The sequence below is a fragment of the Nerophis ophidion genome, linkage group LG21 (genome assembly GCF_033978795.1).
Source record: "Nerophis ophidion isolate RoL-2023_Sa linkage group LG21, RoL_Noph_v1.0, whole genome shotgun sequence".
NCBI lineage: Eukaryota > Metazoa > Chordata > Actinopteri > Syngnathiformes > Syngnathidae > Nerophis > Nerophis ophidion.
The window spans coordinates 11,111,907-11,132,491 of record NC_084631.1 but is presented as its reverse complement, the minus strand read 5'-3'; the positions used below and the strand labels follow the sequence as shown (position 1 = coordinate 11,132,491).

Below are 20,585 nucleotides of genomic sequence, written 5' to 3'. Positions count from 1 at the left end.
AGTGTTCCTGAGCCCATGTGGTGATATCCTTTAGACATTGATGTCGGTTTTTGATACATTGCCGTCTGAGTGATCGAAGGTCACGGTCATTCAATGTTGGTTTCCGGCCATGACACTTACGTGGAGGGATTTCTCTAGATTCTCTGAAGCTTTTGATGATATTATGGACCGTAGATGTTGAAATCCCTAAATTTTTTGCAATTGCACTTTGAGAAACGTTGTTCTTAAACTGTTTGATTATTTGCTCACGCAGTTGTGGACAAAAGTGTGTACCTCGCCCCATCCTTTCTTGTGAAAGACTGAGCCTTTTTTGGGAAGCTGTTTTTAAACCCAATCATGGCACCCACCTGTTCCCAATTAGCCTGCACACCTGTAGGATGTTCCAAATAAGTGTTTGGTGAGCATTCCTCAACTTTATCAGTATTTATTGCCCCCTTTCCCAACTTCTTTGTCACGTGTTGCTGGCATCAAATTTTAAATTAATGATTATTTGCAAAAAAAAAAAAAGGTTATCAGTTTGAACATCAAATATATTGTCTTTGTAGCATATTCAACTGAATATGGGTTGAAAATGATTTGCAAATCATTGTATTCCGTTTGTATTTACATCTAACACAATTTCCCAACTCATATTTGTAAATATATATGCATATTTATATTTATAAATCTATATATGTGTGTATTTACTTATATATATATATATATATGTATACATACATACACACATATGTATGTGTACGTATATATATTTATTTAATACATCTATGTATAAACATATATGTCTATATATATATATATTTATATTTATATATATGTATATTTGTAGTTTTAAATAAATACACATATTTATAAATATATACGTATATGAATCTATATATATTCATATATGTGTCATACATGTACAGTATATATGTGCATGTATATTTATATATATATATACACATATATACCTATACACACATACACATGTGTGTATGTATATATGTATATGTATTTATTTGATATATCTATAAATACAGTATATATATGTTTGTGTCTGGGTGTATTTACAGTGTGTGTATATATATATTATATATATATATATATATATATATATATATATATGTATATATATATATATATATATATATATACACATACCATGTATATTTTTTTGGTGTTGTATTGTAATACATATATGTATACATATGTGTGTATACATACACACTTATATACACGTGGGAGTATGTATTTAAATATATATATATATATATATATACACACACACACATACATACATACACACACACGTGTATATATAGTTACAGACAGTGTAGTAGATGACGTACTCTTTGTAGGTGATTAGCATTCAAAAGTACAACAGAGACAATAAACGTTTATTTCAAGCACTTTCAAGCTGTTTGATTCCAATCTAATGTTATATTTTGTACAAGACATTTCCGGACGTGGGTCACCGTGGCCCCGCTCTGGAGCCAGGCCCGGAGTTGGGGCACGATGGCGAGCGCCTGGTGGTCGGGCCTGTTCCCATGGGGCCCGGCCGGGCACAGCCCGAAGAGGCAACGTGGGTCATCCCTCCAATGGGCTCACCACTCATAGGAGGGGCCATAGAGGTCGGGTGCATTGTGAGCTGGGCGGCAGCCGAAGGCAGGGCACTTGGCGGTCCGATCCTCGGCTACAGAAACTAGCTCTTGGGACGTGGAACGTCACCTCACTGGGGGGGAAGGAGCCTGAGCTAGTGCGCGAGGTAGAGAAGTTCCGGCTGGATATAGTCGGACTCACCTCGACGCACAGCAAGGGCTCTGGAACCAGTTCTCTCGAGAGGGACTGGACCCTCTTCCACTCTGGCGTTGCCGGCAGTGAGAGGCGACGGGCTGGGGTGGCAATTCTGGTTGCCCCCCGGCTCAAAGCCTGTACGTTTGAGTTCAACCCAGTGGACGAGAGGGTAGCTTCCCTTCGCCTTCGGGTGGGGGGACGGGTCCTGACTGTTGTTTGTGCTTACGCACCAAACAGCAGTTCAGAGTACCCACCCTTTTTGGGTACACTCGAGGGAGTACTGGAAAGTGCTCCTCCGGGTGATTCCCTTGTCCTACTGGGAGACTTCAACGCTCATGTTGGCAACGACAGTGAAACCTGGAGAGGCGTGATTGGGAAGAATGGTCGCCCGGATCTAAACCCGAGTGGTGTTTTGTTATTGGACTTTTGTGCTCGTCACAGTTTGTCGATAACAAACACCATGTTCAAACATAAGGGTGTCCATATGTGCACTTGGCACCAGGACACCCTAGGCCGCAGTTCCATGATCGACTTTGTAGTTGTGTCATCGGATTTGCGGCCTTATGTTTTGGACACTCGGGTGAAGAGAGGGGCGGAGCTTTCTACCGATCACCACCTGGTGGTGAGTTGGCTGCGATGGTGGGGGAGGATGCCGGACAGACCTGGGAGGCCCAAACGCATTGTGAGGGTCTGCTGGGAACGTCTGGCAGAGTCTCCTGTCAGAGAGAGTTTCAATTCACACCTCCGGGAGAACTTTGAACATGTCACGAGGGAGGTGCGGGACATTGAGTCCGAGTGGACCATGTTCCGAACCTCTATTGTCGAGGCGGCTGATTGGAGCTGTGGCCGCAAGGTTGTTGGTGCCTGTCGTGGTGGTAATCCCAGAACCCGTTGGTGGACACCAGCAGTGAGGGATGCCGTCAAGCTGAAGAAGGAGTCCTATCGGGTTCTTTTGGCTCATAGGACTCCGGAGGCAGTGGACGGGTACCGACGGGCCAAGCGGTGTGCAGCTTTAGCGGTCGCGGAGGCAAAAACTCGGACATGGGAAGAGTTCGGGGAAGCCATGGAAAACGACTTCCGGACGGCTTCGAAGCGATTCTGGACCACCATACGGCGCCTCAGGAAGGGGAAGCAGTGCACTATCAACACCGTGTATGGTGCGGATGGTGTTTTGCTGACTTCGACTGCGGATGTTGTGGATCGGTGGAGGGAATACTTCGAAGACCTCCTCAATCCCACCAACACGTCTTTCTTTGAGGAAGCGGTGCCTGGGAAATCTGTAGTGGACTCTCCTATTTCTGGGGCTGAGGTCGCTGAGGTAGTTAAAAAGCTCCTCGGCGGTGGATGAGATCCGCCCGGAGTTCCTTAAGGCTCTGGATGCTGTGGGGCTGTCTTGGTTGACAAGACTCTGCAGCATCGCGTGGACATCGGGGGCGGTACCTCTGGATTGGCAGACCGGGGTGGTGGTCCCTCTCTTTAAGAAGGGGGACCGGAGGGTGTGTTCCAACTATCGTGGGATCACACTCCTCAGCCTTCCCGGTAAGGTTTATTCAGGTGTACTGGAGAGGAGGCTTCGCCGGATAGTCGAACCTCGGATTCAGGAGGAACAGTGTGGTTTTCGTCCTGGTCGTGGAACTGTGGACCAGCTCTATACTCTCGGCAGGGTTCTTGAGGGTGCATGGGAGTTTGCCCAACCAGTCTACATGTGCTTTGTGGACTTGGAGAAGGCATTCGACCGTGTCCCTCGGGAAGTCCTGTGGGGAGTGCTCAGAGAGTATGGGGTATCGGAATGTCTTATTGTGGCGGTCCGCTCCCTGTACGATCAGTGTCAGAGCTTGGTCCGCATTGCCGGCAGTAAGTCGAACACATTTCCAGTGAGAGTTGGACTCCGCCAAGGCTGTCCTTTGTCACCGATTCTGTTCATAACTTTTATGGACAGAATTTCTAGGCGCAGTCAAGGCGTTGAGGGGTTCCGGTTTGGTGGCCACGGGATTAGGTCTCTGCTTTTTGCAGATGATGTAGTCCTGATGGCTTCATCTGGCTGGGATCTTCAGCTCTCACTGGATCGGTTCGCAGCCGAGTGTGAAGCGACCGGAATGAGAATCAGCACCTCCAAGTCCGAGTCCATGGTTCTCGCCCGGAAAAGGGTGGAGTGCCATCTCCGGGTTGGGGAGGAGACCCTGCCCCAAGTGGAGGAGTTCAAGTACCTAGGAGTCTTGTTCACGAGTGGGGGAAGAGTGGATCGTGAGATCGACAGGCGGATCGGTGCGGCGTCTTCAGTAATGCGGACGTTGTATCGATCCGTTGTGGTGAAGAAGGAGCTGAGCCGGAAGGCAAAGCTCTCAATTTACCGGTCGATCTACGTTCCCATCCTCACCTATGGTCATGAGCTTTGGGTCATGACCGAAAGGATAAGATCACGGGTACAAGCGGCCGAAATGAGTTTCCTCCGCCGGGTGGCGGGGCTCTCCCTTAGAGATAGGGTGAGAAGCTCTGCCATCCGGGAGGAGCTCAACGTAAAGCCGCTGCTCCTCCACATCGAGAGGAGCCAGATGAGGTGGTTCGGGCATCTGGTCAGGATGCCACCCGAACGCCTCCCTAGGGATGTGTTTAGGGCACGTCCAGCTGGTAGGAGGCCACGGGGAAGACCCAGGACACGTTGGAAAGACTATGTCTCCCGGCTGGCCTGGGAACGCCTCGGGATCCCCCGGGAAGAGCTAGACGAAGTGGCTGGAGATAGGGAAGTCTGGGCTTCCCTGCTTAGGCTGCTGCCCCCGCGACCCGACCTCGGATAAGCGGAAGATGATGGATGGATGGATGGGCATTTCCAATGCGCCATTGTGGCAGTGAAAAGTACTACAGCATGAGAACTTTTAAGAAGGGTAACTCCATCCACAACAGCGCCCTCCAGTGGCGTGTTACTCTAACTGCACCCCGTCACAATCCACTTCGGCGTGCAGCGGCCTGCAAGAAGGACAAGAAGAGAAACTCTTTAAATGCCACAAATTATTCTGAAGCTTTTTGTCTTCTCCCACGAAGAAATCTTTCACTTTCACTCTCTCTCTCTCTTTCTAGGGTTCTGTTAACAAGATCACTGCTCGTTTGGAAGATTGATTGATTGCAACTTTTATTAGTGGATTGCACAGTACAGTACATATTCCGTACAATTGACCACTAAATGGTAACACCCCAATAAGTTTTTCAACTTGTTTAAGTTGGGGTCCACGTTAATCAACTCGTGGTAAATTGCTATATTAATCAATGTAACATGCAATATTTATCCCGGAATAATTCAAAGTGGATTATTTGATATAACATTAATATAAGTCAACAATTCATAACAACTTTGAATTTGATTCTTTTTCATTTTGGAGGGCTGACAGATGAACAAAAATACCACTAAAACCTTTGGGGATCCAAAAAGGCCATAACTCATAAAAGTGTTGAAAATAACTCAAATTGTTTTTGGTTTTTTTTACTTTCAACTCTTATTGCCCCCTTTCCCAACTTCTTTGTCACGTGTTGTTGGCATCAAATTCTAAAGTTGAGGATCATGGAGGAGGACTTGGTCTTCACCACGCTTTGTGACCTGGAGGGGGGGCTGCTGGGAAAATTAGACTGTACCATCCATTTGCTACCGCTTATTCCCTTTCGGGGTCGCGGGGGGCGCTGGCGCCTATCTCAGCTACAATCGGGCGGAAGGCGGTGTACACCCTGCACAAGTCGCCACCTCATCGCAGGGCCAACACAGATAGACAGACAACATTCACACTCACATTCACACACTAGGGCCAATTTAGTGTTGCCAATCAACCTATCCCCAGGTGCATGTCTTTGGAAGTGGGAGGAAGCCGGAGTACCCGGAGGGAACCCACGCATTCACGGGGAGAACATGCAAACTCCACACAGAAAGATCTCGAGCCTGGATTTGAACCCAGGACTGTAGGACCTTCGTATTCTGAGGCAGACGCACTAACCCCTCTGCCACCGTGAAGCCCTATTTATATCTTGTTTAGGTTTTTGTTTTGTTGGTTTTATTCCTTTTTTTGTCATTGAAAACTTGTTTTATTGGCAAACGCACTAAATATAGGAAATATTTTCCCGCAAAAAATATCTTAAAGTGGAATATTTGATGTGAAGTAACACCACGTCCACAGATTCCAAATATAATTTGAAATGTGGACTCGTCAGACCACAGAACACCTTTCAACTTTGCATCAGTCCATCTTAGATGAGCTCGGGCCCAGCAAAGCCAGCGGCGTTCCTTGGTGTTGTTGATAAATGGGTTTTGCTTTGCATAGCAGAGTTTCAACTTGCACTTACAGATGTAGCGACCAACTGTATTAAGTGACAGTGGTTTTATGAAGTTTTCCTGAGCCCATGTGGTGATATCATTTACACACTGATGTCTGTTTTTGATGCAGTACTGCATGAGGGATCAACGGTCCGTAATATCATCGCTTACGTGCAGTGATTTCTCCAGATTTTACGGACCGTAGATGGTAAAATCCCTAAATTCCTTGCAATAGCTCGTTGAGAAATGTTGTTCTAAAACTGTTCGACAATTTGCTTACAAATTGGTGACCCTCGCCCCATCCTTGTTTGTGAATAACTTAGCATTTCATGGAACCTGTTTTTATACCCAATCATGGCACAAACCTGTTCCCAATTAGCCTGCACACCTGTGGGATGTTCCAAATAAGTGTTTGATGAGCATTCCTCAACTTCATCAGTATTTATTGCCACCTTTCCCAACTTCTTTGTCACGCGTTGCTGGCATTAAATTGTAAAGTTAATGATTATTTGCAAAAAAAAAATGTTTATCAGTTTGAACATCAAATATGTTGTCTTTGTATCATATTCAACTGAATATGGGTTGGTTGAAAAGGATTTGCAAATCATTTTATTCCGTTTATATTTACATCTAACACAATTTCCCAACTCATGTTTACCTAATTTTCTATGTTTACCTAAAAGTCGTAGATTTTGAAACTTGGCGCCATCTTAGAAGTATGCTTACATTTATTACATTAGCATTCCTCAACTTTATCAGTATTTATTGCCACCTTTCCCAACTTCTTTGTCACGTGTTGCTGGCATTAAATTCTAAAGTTAATGATTATTTGCAAAAAAAAAATGTTTATCAGTTTGAACAACAAATATGTTGTCTTTGTAGCATATTCAACTGAATATGGGTTGGTTGAAAAGGATTTGCAAATCATTGTATTCCGTTTATATTTACATCTAACACAATTTCCCAACTCATGTTTACCTAATTTTCTATGTGTACCTAAAAGTCGTAGCTTTTGAAACTTGGCGCCATCTTAGAAGTATGCTTACATTTATTACATTAGGATAATTTTGTATGTTTAAATCTAAAAATCATGGATTTTCACGGCCACAGTCTGACCCTGGAACAGTTTTTTTGCAAAAAAAAAAAGTTTGCACTCACTCCTTCTGCTCCTTGAGAGCCTTCCGGGCCTCCCGAGCGTTGGCATCGTCTAAAGTCTTCTTGTAGCAGTAAAGCACAACCCCGATGAGCCACAGCTGCAGAACCACGATCAGCACGTACATCACGATCTCCGAGATGACCGCCGTCGTCTCGCGGTTACCTTGGTGGCACGGGCGAGCGTTACCAACACAAATAGGACCCAAAGATGGCGGCCGGCCCACGGGGCTCACCCACTGACACCACGCTGAGCTCCACCTCCTTCTCCACGCTCACGCTTGGACGGTAGCCGGGGAGGATGAGCGTGCGCTGGAAAGTGCATCGGTATGTCCCCGCGTCCTCGGAAGTGACGTTGTTGATGGCGATGGCGCCCACCTGGACGTCCTCGCTTTGAGTCCCGAGCCAGTCCAGACGGCCCCTGAAGGCCTCGTGGAGGACGTCAGCACTCGGGTGGTCGTAGTGGAAAATCTGACAAAGAAATTACGGGTAAGACTCTTTGGGCGCCAAACAATTTGATCCGAATCCGATTCCTGGGGCAACGATTCAAACCGATTCTCACGATGTAGTAAAGGCATACTTGCCAACCCTCCCGGAATTTTCGGGAGTCTCCCGAATATCAGCGCCTCTCCCGAAAACCTCCCGGAAGAAATTTTCTCCCGCAAATCTCCCGAAAATCACGCCCCCTCCAGCTCCATGCGGACATGAGTGGGAACAGCCTGTTTTCACGTCCGCTTTCCTGTTATATAAACAGCTTGCCTGCCCAATCATGTTCCAACATCTACGGATTTTTAATAAAAAACTGCACACACAAGGACACGAAGCAGAAGAATGAGGAAGTTACAGCCATGGTGACGCCGTCTGTAATAGAGTGATTCTATGTTGTCTGTCGCCATGTCCTGGTGAATGTTGGCTATAGCGTTATGGGGTTGCTTTTTGATTGGCCAACGATTTACGTGGTGTTGCGCACCTGACGGCAAGTGACTGTCGCCAGTACGCAAATGGCAGAACAAAGGTTACTCAAATTGTGAAAGGTAAGTGTTGTTGTTGTTTTTTTTTAGTAACCAGCAAGCACAGTACAGTTAGTAGAACAACTGTGTTTTTATTACGGTGTGTTTGATAGGTGCTGTCGGAAATTCAACAATTTATTTTATTTATATATGTAATAAAATAAATATATATAGCTAGAATTCATTGAAAGTCAAGTATTTCTCATATATATATATATATATGAAATACTCGAGTTGGTGAATTATACTTGTCCCCTCTTAACCAACCCCGCCCAAACCACGCCTCCTTCCCACCCGCGACCACGTCCCCCCACCTCCCGAAATCGGAGGTCTCAAGGTTGGCAAGTATGATTAAAGGCCAAATGAAATGAGATTTTCTTATTTAAACGGGGATAGCAGGTCCATTCTATGAGTCATACTTGATCATTTCGCGATATTGCCATATTTTTGCTGAAAGGATTTATTAGAGAACATCGACGATAAAGTTCACAGCTTTTGGTCGCTAATAAAAAAGCCTTGCCTGTACCGGAAGTAGCAGACGATGTGCGCGTGACGTCACTGGTTGTAGGGCTCCTCACATTGTTTACAATCATGGCCACCAGTAGCTAGAGCGATACAGACCAAGAAAGCGACAATTTCCCCATTAATTTGACTGAAGATGAAAGATTCGTGGATGAGGATAGTGAGAGGGAAGGACTAGAAGAAGAAAAAAATACGAGGGCAGTGGGAGCGATTCAGATGTTATTAGACACATTTACTAGGATAATTCTGGAAAATCCCTTATCTGCTTATTGTGTTACTAGTGTTTTAGTGAGATTATATAGTCATACCTAAAAGTCGGATGGGTGAGGTGACCGCCAGTGTCTCTGAGGGAAGCCACGGAGGAGCCAAGAAAGTCACAGCTGCCTCTTTGACAGCTGCAGGAGGAACGACACGAGCTCCGCTCATGTCTACGGTAAGAGCCGACTTATTACCTCAATTTTCTCACCGGAACCTGTGGTAGAGAAACATGTTCGCTTGACCGCTCTGTTTCATATTAAAGCTTCACAACAAACAAAGAAACACCGGCTGTGTTTGTGTTGGTACAGCCGGCTGCAATATACCGCTTTCCACCAACATCTTTCTTATTTGTAGTCTCCATTATTAATTGAACAATTTGCAAAAAATTCAGCAACACAGATGTCCAGAATACTGTGTGATTATGCGATAAAAACAGACTACTTTTAGCCGTGATCGGTGCTGGGAGAACATGTCCGCTACCATCGGTGACGTCACGCGCACGCATCATCATACGCGTCATCATTCCGCAACGTTTTCAACAGGATACCTCGCGGGAAATTTAAAATTTAGTAAACTAAAAGATCGGAGATGTGGATGTGTATCGATGTTTCTGTGCCCCCTTAAACTCCAGGGCTCATCTTAAAGGCCTACTGAAACCCACTACTACCGACCACGCAGTCTGATAGTTTATATATCAATGATGAATTATTAACATTGCAACACATGCCAATACGGCCTTTTTAGTTTACTAAATTGCAATTTTAAATTTCCTGCGAGTTTCTTGTTGAAAACGTCGCGGAATGATGACGCGTGCGCGTGACGTCTCGGGTTGGAGAGGACATATTAGCCAGCACCACACATGGCTAAAAGTTGTCTCTTTTCATCGCATAATTACACAGTATTTTGGACATCTGTGTTGCTGAATCTTTTGCAATTTGTTCAATTAATAATGGAGACTATAAAGAAGAATGCTGTTGGTGGAAAGCGGTGTTTTGCAGCTGCCTTTAGCACCGAGACACAGCCAGTGTTTCTTTGTTTGTTGTGAAGCTTTAACACAGAGCGGTCAAGCAAACATGTTTCTCTACGTAAACTAGCAGGTTGTTGGATGGGAAAATTGTGATATTAAGTCAGCTCTTACCGGAGACTTTAGTGGATTATGCGACCTCCTCCTGTAGCTCAAAAAGGCAGCTGTGATCTTGGCTCCTCCATTGGCTTCTCTCTGAGACACTGGCGTTCACCGCAGCCATCCGACTTTCAGGTATGACTTTAGAATCTCACTAAAACACTATTAAAACAATAAGCAGATAAGGGATTTTCCAGAATTATCCTAGTAAATGTGTCTCATTAAATCTGAAACGGTCCCACTGCTGTCGCCTGGAGCCGTTGCCTTTTTTTTTTTCTTTTTTTAGTGCCTCACTAACTTTCCTCATCCACGAATCTTTCATCCTCGCTCAAATTAATGGGAAAATCGTCATTTTCTCGGTCCGAATAGCTCTTGCTGCTGGTGGCTATGATTATAAACAATGTGAGGATGTGAGGAGCCCTACAACTCGTGACGTCACGCGCACATCGTCTGCTTCTTCCGGTAAAGGCCAGGCTTTTTTATTATAATAATAAATAAATAAATGGGTTGTACTTGTATAGCGCTTTTCTACCTTCAAGGTACTCAAAGCGCTTTGACACTACTTCCACATTTACCCATTCACACACTGATGGAGGGAGCTGCCATGCAAGGCGCCAACAAGCACCCATCAGGAGCAAGGGTGAAGTGTCTTGCTCAGGACACAACGGACGTGACGAGGTTGGTACTAGGTGGGATTTGAACCAGGGACCCCCGGGTTGCGTACGGCCACTCTCCCACTGCGCCACGCCGTCCCTATTAGCGACCAAAAGTTGCGAACTTTATCGTCGATGTTCTCTACTCAATCCTTTCAGCAAAAAATATGGCAATATCGTGAAATGATCAAGTATGACACATAGAATGGACCTGCTATCCCCGTTTAAATAAGAAAATCTCATTTCAGTAGGCCTTTAAGCTAAAGCAAAAGCAGAAGTGAGGAGCCCACCTGAGCGAAGTGGTCTTCTCCTCGAGCTTTGAAGTGCCAGTCCACGGTTGTCCGGGCAATCACTTCCTCCCGTTTTTTGCAGGAGATGCATCCCAGCGTGAAGTCGCGGCCTTCCACCGCCTCCGTCTGGGAGTCCACCTCCGAGCAGCCGCCATGACACCGACACGCTGCCGGAGCCACAAAAACAACAATTTGGTGAGTGTTGAAGGTCCCAGGGACCCTTTTCCACTTTGGACACCCCTAATGTTGTCTTTCAAGATGATGAAATACATGACAAAAAACGTGTTTTAAAAACAGACACAATTCAAAGACTAATATTGGAATAAAATGCCGTAAAAAAGGGGGAAAAAAAACTTTTCCGCACCAAACCCGTATCTTTAGGTACACCTGAAAAAAAGTCAAACGAAAAGAACGACGCTAACGATGGTGGAACTCCGCCAATGCACAAGAATGCAGATTTACTGACATCAGACTGTATAATGCATATGTTCCTTCTTAACTGCACTTAAATGTAGAATATATCTATACTATTATATTATATATTATATATATAATACCGTATTTCCTTGAATTGCCGCCAGGGCGCTAATTAATGTAAAACCTCTTCTCACTCCTGCGCTTACCAAAGGCATTCGGTAAAAGTAAGCATGCGCTATTTATTTTAAAACCTCTTCTCAGTCCGGCACTTACCAAAGGTATGCAGTAAAAATGTGAGTGTGATGTAAGGTTGGACCTTAAATCCTACTGAATAGCTCTTAATCTTCCTCCCTTTAAGCGATTTCAAATTACCGGTATTGAAATAAACCTCCTCCATTTTGAAAATGATGACAGGGGAAGTGTCACGAGTTTGACCAGGCGGTAACACTAAGCATGCGCTAATTATTTTGCGAAGCGAGTTTGGCCCGGCAGTAATTCAAGGCAGGCGCTTACTAAATGTCCTGCGGCAATTCAAGGAAATACAGTATATGTTATATATTATTTATCATTATTATTGTCTATTGTGAGCGAACTGTGGTGCTGAATTTCCCCCAGGGATCAATAAAGTACTTTCTATTCTATTCTATTCTATTTATTTTTAAGTGTAAAGACACGTAAATTAGCTACAAAGCTAGTATAAAATATTAGCATGCTAATGGAAGAGACATTAGCATACTTCCAAGATGGTGCCAACAAGCTAGCATTAGAACAGGGGTCACCAAGCTTTTTGAAACCAAGAGCTACTTCTTGGGTACTGATTAATGCCAAGGACTACCAGTTTGATACACACTTAAATAAATTGCCAGAAATAGCCAATTTGCTCAATTTACCTTTAATAAATAAATATCTCTCTCTCTCTCTCTCTCTCTCTCTCTCTATATATATATATATATATATATATATATATATATATATATATATATATATATATATATAAATGGGTATTTCTGTCTATCATTCTGTCGTACATTTTTTTTTCCTTTTACGGAAAGTTTTTTGTAGAGAATAAATGATGAAAAAACACTTAATTATACGGTTTAAAAGAGGATTAAACACGAAAAAAATGAAAATAACATTTTCAATTTCGACTCTTTAAAATTCAAAATTCAACCGAAAAAAATGAATAGAAAAACTAGCTCATTCGAATCTTTTTGAAAAAAATAATTCATGGAACATCATTAGTATATTTTCCTGATTAAGATTCATTTGAAAATTTTGATGACATGTTTTAAATAGGTTAAAATCCAATCTGCACTTTGTTAGAATATATAACAAATTGGACCAAGCTATATTTCTAACAAAGACAAATCATTATTTCTTCTAGATTTTCCAGAACAAAATTTTTAAAAGAAATTCAAAAGACTTTGAAATAAAAATTTTATTTGATTCTACAGATTTTCTAGATTTGCCAGAATATTTTTTTGGAATTTTGATCATAAATTTGAATAAATAATTCACAAATATTCTTCGTGGAAAAAATAGAAGCTAAAATGAAGAATTAAATTAAAATGTATTTATTATTCTTTAAAAAAATACTTGAACATTGATTTAAATTGTCAAGAAATCAGAGGAAGGAATTTAAAAGGTAAAAAGGTATATGTGTTTAAAAATCCTAAAATCATTTTTAAGGTTGTATTTTTTTCTCTAAAATTGTCTTTCTGAAAGTTATAAGAAGCAAAGTAAAAAAAATAGATGAATTTATTTAAACAAGTGAAGACCAAGTCTTTAAAATATTTTCTTGGATTTTCAAATTCCATTTGAGTTTTATCTCTTAGAATTAAAAATGTCGAGCAAAGCGAGATCAGCTTGCTAGTAAATAAATGAAATGTAAAAAATAGAGGCAGCTCACTGGTATTTGATGTATTTTTATTTAGAAAAATATAAACATGTTCTATTTAAAAACTTAATAAAAAAAATAAATATATATATAGTGAAGTAAAGTAGAATGAATTATATTTATATAGCGCTTTTTCTCTAATGACTCAAAGCGCTTTACATATTGAAACCCAATATCTAATTTTTTTTACATTTAAACCAGTGTGGGTGGCACTGGGAGCAGGTGGGTAAAGCGTCCTGCCCAAGGACACAACGGCAGTGACTAGGATGGCGGAAGCGGGGATCGAACCTGGAACCCTCAAGTTGCTGTCCACAGCTGAGAAATCATTAGCCCACATGCGACAACGGTCTATGGTTAAGAAACTCTGATATCATGCAGTAATAAGCAGTGTTCTGAAAATTACTTTTAAAAAAGTATAAGTAAAAAGTTGTTGCTTTACCCCAAAAAAATAATTGAACTACTAACAAAATGATTCTTACATAAATGTGATTCATTACTGCAGAAAGTAATTCATGCGTTTATAAAAAAAAGATCAACTAGAGAGCCAATTTTGAAATTTAATTTTTAGTAACATCTTGAATTATTTGCCGAACTTGAGGCGCTTGCAAAGTTTGGGTAGTTTTCGTGCACATTAAGGGCCTCAAAATAATAATAAGTGCTCCGCTGCTCAGGTCCTAAATATCGGTTTGTGTGCGTGCCTTTAAAAGGCGGAGCTTGTTGCCAAGTGACGTCAGCGATAGAGACAGCACTCGCTAAATTGTGTTTGTTAGCTTAGCGCCGGCAATTTATCAACAGTGACGGAAGCTCTGTTGAGTCTTTTTCACAGGATTGTGTTACCTCTGGTTGGTTAAGGGATTGAACGTGCTCTCATATCTTCCTGTACACAAACGGGGTATTGTTTGGATGGCAAGCTTGTCTCTTCAATCCTTGATTTGTTGTTCATTATTCCCTCGTAGTAGTAGTAGTATATATGTGTGCGTGTATCGCATGTTTGCTGTGTGATGTTGCCTCCCTGTAGTTCTGTGGTTCTTAACCTGGGTTCGATCGAACCCTAGGGGTTCGGTGAGTCGGCCTGAGGGGTTCGGCGGAGCCAGTCAAGACCCACCCGACTCATCCATACTTGCCAACCTTGAGACCGGGAGATGGGGGCAGTGGGGGTTGAGGTGGGCGGGGTTTGGTGGTAGCGGGGGTGTATATTATAGATTCCAGAAGAGTTAGTGCTGCAAGGGTATTCTGGGTATTTGTTACGGTGCGGATCTTCTCCCCAAATGTGTTTGTCATTCTTGCTTGGTGTGGGTTCACAGTGTGGTGTGTATTTGTAACAGTGTTAAAGTTGTTTATACGGCCACCCTCAGTGTGACCTGTATGGCTGTTGACCAAGTATGCCTTGCATTCACTTATGTCAATCAATCAATCATCAATCAATGTTTATTTATATAGCCCCAAATCACAAATGTCTCAAAGGACTGCACAAATCATTACGACTACAACATCCTCGGAAGAACCCACAAAAGGGCAAGGAAAACTCACACCCAGTGGGCAGGGAGAATTCACATCCAGTGGGACGCCAGTGACAATGCTGACTATGAGAAACCTTGGAGAGGACCTCAGATGTGGGCAACCCCCCCTCTAGGGGACCGAAAGCAATGGATGTCGAGCGGGTCTAAGATGATACTGTGAAAGTTCAATCCATAGTGGCTCCAACACAGCCGCGAGAGTTCAGTTCAAGCGGATCCAAGACAGCAGCGAGAGTCCCGTCCACAGGAGACCATCTCAAGCGGAGGCGGATCAGCAGCGTAGAGATGTCCCCAACCGATACAGGCGAGCGGTCCATCCTGGGTCCCGACGAGCGGTCCATCCTGGGTCTCGACTCTGGACAGCCAGTACTTCATCCATGGTCATCGGACCGGACCCCCTCCACAAGGGTGGGGGGGACATAGGAGAAAGAAAAGAAGCGGCAGATCAACTGGTCTAAAAAGGAGGTCTATTTAAAGGCTAGAGTATACAGATGAGTTTTAAGGTGAGACTTAAATGCTTCTACTGAGGTAGCATCTCGAACTGTTACCGGGAGGGCATTCCAGAGTACTGGAGCCCGAACGGAAAACGCTCTATAGCCCGCAGACTTTTTTTGGGCTCTAGGAATCACTAATAAGCCGGAGTCTTTTGAACGCAGATTTCTTGCCGGGACATATGGTACAATACAATCGGCAAGATAGGCTGGAGCTAGACCGTGTAGTATTTTATACGTAATTAGTAAAACCTTAAAGTCACATCTTAAGTGCACAGGAAGCCAGTGCAGGTGTAATATGATCAAACTTTCTAAAAGCCACATAAATGATGTGGATGCGCCGACAAGCTGTTAGTACGGAGGAAAATCGGACATGACGACAGGTTGGAGAGGACGCTAAAGGAGAATGGTTGCCCCGGGAGATTTTCGGGAGGTGCACTGGAATTCGCGATTCTCCTGGAAAAATCGGGAGGGTTGGCAAGTATGGACTCATCGTGTAAATAAAAACTTCTCGATATCGGCGTATCATGGATAAATACGGCAACAGCAGAAGTCACACTGATTTGCAGGTCTGTAATTTGTTGTGAGTTCATGCTAGGTTCATTTTGTACACCATGAAAAAAAAACATATAACTTTGTCTTGAATTTCAATCAATCAATCAATCAATGTTTACTTATATAGCCCTAAATCACTAGTGTCTCAAAGGGCTGCACAAACCACCACGACATCCTCGGTAGGCCCACATAAGGGCAAGGAAAACTCACACCCAGTGGGACATCGGTGACAATGATGACTATGAGAACCTTGGAGAGGAAAGCAATGGATGTTGAGCGGGTCTAACATGATACTGTGAAAGTTCAATCCATAATGGATCCAACACAGTCGCGAGAGTCCAGTCCAAAGCGGATCCAACACAGCAGCGAGAGTCCCGTTCACAGCGGAGCCAGCAGGAAACCATCCCAAGCGGAGGCGGAACAGCGGCGCAGAGATGTCCCCAGCCGATACACAGGCAAGCAGTACATGGCCACCGGATCGGACCGGACCCCCTCCACAAGGGAGAGTGGGACATAGAAGAAAAAGAAAAGAAACGGCAGATCAACTGGTCTAAAAAGGGAGTCTATTTAAAGGCTAGAGTATACAAATTAGTTTTAAGGTGAGACTTAAATGCTTCTACTGAGGTGGCATCTCGAACTGTTACTGGGAGGGCATTCCAGAATACTGGAGCCCGAAATGAAAACGCTCTATAGCCCGCAGACTTTTTTTGGGCTTTGGGAATCACTAATAAGCCGGAGTCCTTTGAACGCAGATTTCTTGCCGGGACATATGGTACAATACAATCGGCAAGATAGGGTGGAGCTAGACCGTGTAGTATTTTATACGTAAGTAGTAAAACCTTAAAGTCACATCTTAAGTGCACAGGAAGCCAGTGCAGGTGAGCCAGTACAGGCGTAATATGATCAAACTTTACAAATGAGTTTTAAGGTGAGACTTGAATGCTTCTACTGAGGTGGCATCTCGAACTGTTACCGGGAGGGCATTCTAGAGTACTGGAGCCCGAACGGAAAACGCTCTATAGCCCACAATTTGAATAAAAAAAACATTTTATTTTTCACAAAAGAAGGATTCGGTGAATGCGCGTTTGAAACTGGTGGGATTCAGAACCTCCAACAAGGTTAAGAACCACTGCTCCAGTTGATGTTAGTGCGGTGCTTGCTTGTTACTTTCATTAATAAAAAATATATTTTTCCTCTTTGCACTTGCTTCTAACGTACACAAAAGTAATTCATTAGGTTACTGTATTTTCCGGACTATAAGGCGCACTTTCATTTTCTCAAAACTTATTACCCGGTGAGGCTAATGTACGGAATCATTTTGGTTGTGCTTACCGACCTCGAAGCTCTTTTATTTGGTATATGGTGACCAGTAGATGTCAGTCACACATAAGAGACACATGTAGACTGCAATATGATGTCAGTCACACATAAGAGATACGTGCGGACTGCAATATGATGTCAGTCACACATAAGAGATACGTGTAGACTGCAATATGACTCGAGTAAACATCACAAAAAGGTTATATGATCCATTGAAAATATAGAACATTACAAACGGCACTCAGAAATCTATCAAACGGTTTTAGTACGACTTTGCTAAGCTATGAAGCCGCACCGCTTGATGGATTGGACTGTGCTATAACATACCAGTATCATTATGGTGTGTGTATAAGGTAAGACATTATCATTATCAATAGTATGCAAACGCAACTTTTCTTACCTTCTGGTACCTACTGATCTGTATTTGGGACCTGCATAAATCCTGAAAATTTCCGCGAGTCCGCCTTTGTGGTCCATGTCAACGCCTTATGTATGAAAATAGACCTGCGTAGACCATACTTGCCAACCCTCCCGATTTTTCCGGGAGACTCCCGAATTTCAGTGCCCCTCCCGAAAATCTCCCGGGGCAACCATTCTCCTGAGTTTCTCCCGATTTCCACCCGGAAAACAATATTGGGGGCGTGCCTTAAAAGCATGGCCTTCAGCGTCCTCTGTCGCCTGAAAAGGAAACTATTATATACGTCTTCATTATCCATAGGTTTATCTATATATCCCAGGCACAGAGCTATTTCTCAGCGTGTGTTTATCCCAGCCGGCACGTTAATACACTGACACACAACATCCCGATTCCCATCATGCGGTGCTTCAAAACTACGGCAAGTAGTAATGTCCAAAAACATAACAGAGACGAAGCAGAAGAACGAAGAAGAGACATGGAGATGATGAGTTAAAAGAAGAAGTACGCTTGCAAGTTCCAAAATGATTGGAAAAAAATCATTTCAGTTCATCCAGGACAGCTGCCTGCAAATTTTGTAGATCTGACTTCTCCATTGAACACGGTGGCTGAATGGATATAGTCATTCATGAACGGATATATATATATATATACATACATATATATATGTATACAGTGGGGCAAAAAAGTATTTAGTCAGCCACCGATTGTGCAAGTTCTCCCACTTAAAATGATGACAGAGGTCTGTAATTTTCATCATAGGTACACTTCAACTGTGAGAGACAGAATGTGGGGTAAAAAATCCAGGAATTCACATTATAGGAATTTTAAAGAATTTATTTGTAAATTATGGTGGAAAATAAGTACTTGGTCAACCATTCAAAGCTCTCACTGATGGAAGGAGGTTTTGGCTCAAAATCTCACGATACATGGCCCCATTCATAATTTCCTTAAGACGGATCAGTCATCCTGTCCCCTTAGCAGAAAAACAGCCCCAAAGCATGATGTTTCCACCCCCATGCTTTACAGTAGGTTTGGTGTTCTTGGGATTCAATTCAGTATTCTTCTTCCTCCAAAGACGACAAGTTGAGTTTATACCAAAAATGGATACATGGATGATACAACAGAGGATTGGGAGAATGTCATGTGGTCAGATGAAACCAAAATAGAACTTTTTGGTATAAACTCATCTCGTCCTGTTTGGAGGAAGAAGAATACTGAGTTGCATCCCAAGAACACCAGACCTACTGTGAAGCATGGGGGTGGGAACATCATGCTTTGGGGCTGTTTGTCTGCTAAGGGGACAGGACGATTGATCCGTGTTAAGGAAAGAATGAATGGGGCTAAAACCTCCTTCCATCAGTGAGAGCTTTGAATGGTTGACCAAATACTTATTTTCCACCATCATTTACAAATAAATTCTTTAAAATTCCTACAATGTGAATTCCTGGATGTTTTTTTTCACATTCTGTCTCTCACAGTAGAAGTGTACCTATGATGAAAATTACAGACCTCTGTCATCATTTTAAGTGGGAGAACTTGCAAAATCGGTGGCTGACTAAATACTTTTTTGCCCCGCTCTATATATGTATAAGAAATACTTGAAAATATATACACCCCCTCACTAATCCCCACCCCATTCCCCACCCGTCGTTTCCCTAATTCAGAGATCTCAAAGTTGGCAAGTATGGCATAAACCCGCTCGTCGGCAGTGCGCCTTATAAACTGGATTGCCCTTCGGTCCGAAAAATACGGTGCTCGTCGCCAGTAAAAGTAACGTTAGCAACACCCTTGCTATATAACATTGTTATTACAGACATTGGCGATACGTATATTAAATAGTGATCAAATACAAATTTGTTATTTTTAATATTACTATTAGAATTGACTCTTGTAGCGGTTTTAGTGGGGACAGTAGGACTCACCAAGCAGGCCGAAGACCAGGAAAAGAGTCCACCGGACTTGAGCGGCAGCCATTAAAGTCCCACACAGTGTCCACAAAGCCTTTCCCATCTGTCCACATGCAAATCATACCAGCTTCATCTGCGTCATTTTAAACGTTGACAAAATTCTCCCAAAGTAGTTTGCGGTCTCTTCCGAAGCCTTGGTCGGACTTTTCAGGCGGTTTATATTTAGAGGGTGTCAATAATCCGGATGGGTGCTGAGAGCCAAGAAGGGAAATTGGAGATGAGGAGACTTTCACACAAGGATAAGTCATCCAAGGGACCATTAATAACATCCATAGGAACATATTTATCATAAATATGATGTATAATAAGCATTTGTGGACTGGCTGCACTGGCTACTGGTACACTAAAAATGCAACTTTAAGGTTTTATTCCTTACTTACAAAATATCTTATCTTGCTGACTCTATTGTGCTCTACGTTCCGTCCCAAGAACGCCGGCTTGTTAGTGATTCCCAGAACCCAAAAGGGTCTGCAGGCGCTCGAGCAAAGGTGTCCAAACTACGCTGGTCGCCATCAAGTGGACAATGCAAGCAATTCAGGTTAATGACCTTTATGTAACGCCGGTTCGGCATTGTGGTACCGGGTTCGATTCCCTCGAGGATGCGTCAAACGAAGAACACAACAAAGGTAAGATCTAAGAAATGTATTAACAAAAAGTGAGCTCTGAACAAAAACACTGGAGCTAATAAAAATGGAAACAAAAGACGCTAGCGTGAAAGCTAGGAAATATAAAGAACTAAGATTTGGCACGATGGCACAAAAAATGAAAACAAAGATGATTAGCATGTGAGCTAAAGATGACAACAAAGTGGCTTAGCTAATGAGCTAGCGAGAAAAACATACCTGACGTTACTTGTTGCATGTGAGCAAATTAGAGTCCCAGAAAGAATAAACAGAAGAGGCTGGCTTATAAAGGGAAGGTAATTAGC

The 20,585-nt window shown here is 43.0% G+C and overlaps 2 protein-coding genes across 3 annotated transcripts in view; one reads left to right on the top strand and one right to left on the bottom strand.

Moving 5' to 3' along the window:
* Positions 1–1,355: 1,355 nt before the first annotated feature.
* Positions 1,356–19,833, bottom strand: si:ch211-225p5.8 (uncharacterized protein LOC555567 homolog). 2 transcript variants are annotated; one of them, XR_009803486.1, is made up of 6 exons: positions 19,613–19,833; positions 11,076–11,242; positions 7,456–7,690; positions 7,226–7,385; positions 4,603–4,737; positions 1,356–1,441 (listed from the first exon to the last, which is right to left on the bottom strand). XR_009803486.1 is itself a non-coding variant. In XM_061881914.1 (5 exons), the coding sequence occupies exons 1-5, from the start codon at positions 19,698–19,700 to the stop codon at positions 4,692–4,694; spliced, it is 696 nt and encodes a 231-aa protein (XP_061737898.1). In that variant the 5' UTR covers positions 19,701–19,833; the 3' UTR covers positions 1,356–4,691. The 2 variants fall into 2 exon arrangements, 1 of the variants encoding a protein (XP_061737898.1); XM_061881914.1 differs by having other exon boundaries at positions 1,356–4,737.
* The window catches only part of gramd1a (GRAM domain containing 1A), a 121,501-nt gene continuing 112,168 nt past the window's right edge, over positions 11,253–20,585 (top strand). Inside the window, exon 1 of the mRNA XM_061881911.1 lies at positions 11,253–11,270. The gene's annotated coding sequence lies outside the window, so the exon portion shown is untranslated. The remainder of the gene's footprint in view (positions 11,271–20,585) is intronic.